We start from the raw sequence: 1,232 nt of genomic DNA on the forward strand, positions 1-1,232 counted from the left end.
CTTGGGACTCCATCCAACGGAGCCAAGTCCGCCCCGGAGATCACAGTCGGCTCGGCCCTCGACGTCCCCATCTGCAAAATGGGCCAGCGCGGCTCCCTCCCCGGGGGAGTCAACTCTTTCTGGAGGTTCGGCGGCCCGCAGTGCACGCCGGGAAACGTAGTTCAGCCTGAACAGACGCAGCCTAGTTATCGCGGGACCGCGCTGATGCGCGCTAAGCACGTCGGGAACCGTAGTCCCCGCGGAGGCGCACAACCTCCAACCCTTACCATTCCGGTTTGCAGCGGGGCGTCCATCTGTTTCTTCAGGCAGGGCTGCACGTCTGGCACTCCTGGGGAATGAGAAGCCGGAGCAACCCGGGCAAGTCGTCACTCTGGGCCGCCTCTCCCCTGCAGCAAGCCCTGCCCTCTTCTTACCCTTACTGCCGGGAGGTTTCTCTGCCGGCTTGGGGACGGCTGGAGGGTGGGGCAAATTGAGTTCGGGGCCCAAGCTAGGGAATGAGGTGGGTTCCCGGGTCCCCACCAGGGTCTCCTTACTTACCAGGCCGGCCTGACGCCCCACTCGTCCAGCCCCACCCTGGGGCTGAAGGGCAGCCGGTCGGACACCTATTATCAGCAGCCAGAGAACAGGTTCCCCAAGGGGCACGGTTTTCTCCAGCAGGTGGCCCCCTCTTCAGGATCAATCCTGACCCGATCCCTAGGCCGCACCCCTGCACTCTCTGCGAACACTGGATGCCGCACCCCAGGGAAACCGGGCCCGAGTCATGGGGCTGGGGAGATGCCTGGCTCCCGCTGGAATGCTGCCAGGAGCGCCTTCACAAGGAGTCGTGATGCAATGACGAGGTCTCAGTAGCATCCTGGGATGCTTGGAGTGGAGTGGGCTCGCAAAGTGTTACTGGTTGATGCTGGAGATTTACTGTCACGTAATAGTAAAATTTAGGGGTTTTCTGATGGGACTCGGGGAACGAGGCTGGGACCATTGCTGGGAGATGTAACCAGGGACGCTGGAGTTACCAAGGGTCGATAGAAAGTTATCGAGATTGCGAAGCATGTAAGACTATCACTGAGAAAATCGGAACTGGTTGGGCACATCCCTGGAGTCGTTGGAGCGTGATACTGAAGAATGCTGGAATATCACTGACTTTCCTGGGAAGCTGAGGCTGTTTTGGCAACCTCAGAGGATTAATGGAAATCTGGGGTAGTCACTGGGCCCTTGAGACCGTACCTGGAAAATTC

At 59.6% G+C, this 1,232-nt stretch overlaps 1 protein-coding gene across 1 annotated transcript in view; it reads right to left on the reverse strand.

The window, feature by feature from the left end:
* PNPLA6 (patatin-like phospholipase domain containing 6) overlaps positions 1-1,232 on the reverse strand; it is a 25,770-nt gene that overhangs the window by 23,079 nt on the left and 1,459 nt on the right. Inside the window, exons 3-4 of the mRNA XM_010828293.1 lie at positions 538-1,221; positions 267-452 (exon numbers count right to left, since the gene is read on the reverse strand). Of these exons, the coding sequence (XP_010826595.1) occupies positions 267-293 (27 nt within the window). The 5' untranslated portion in view covers positions 294-452; positions 538-1,221. The remainder of the gene's footprint in view (positions 1-266; positions 453-537; positions 1,222-1,232) is intronic.

Source organism: Bison bison, unplaced genomic scaffold (genome assembly GCF_000754665.1).
Source record: "Bison bison bison isolate TAMUID 2011002044 unplaced genomic scaffold, Bison_UMD1.0 scf7180017864492, whole genome shotgun sequence".
Lineage (NCBI taxonomy): Eukaryota > Metazoa > Chordata > Mammalia > Artiodactyla > Bovidae > Bison > Bison bison.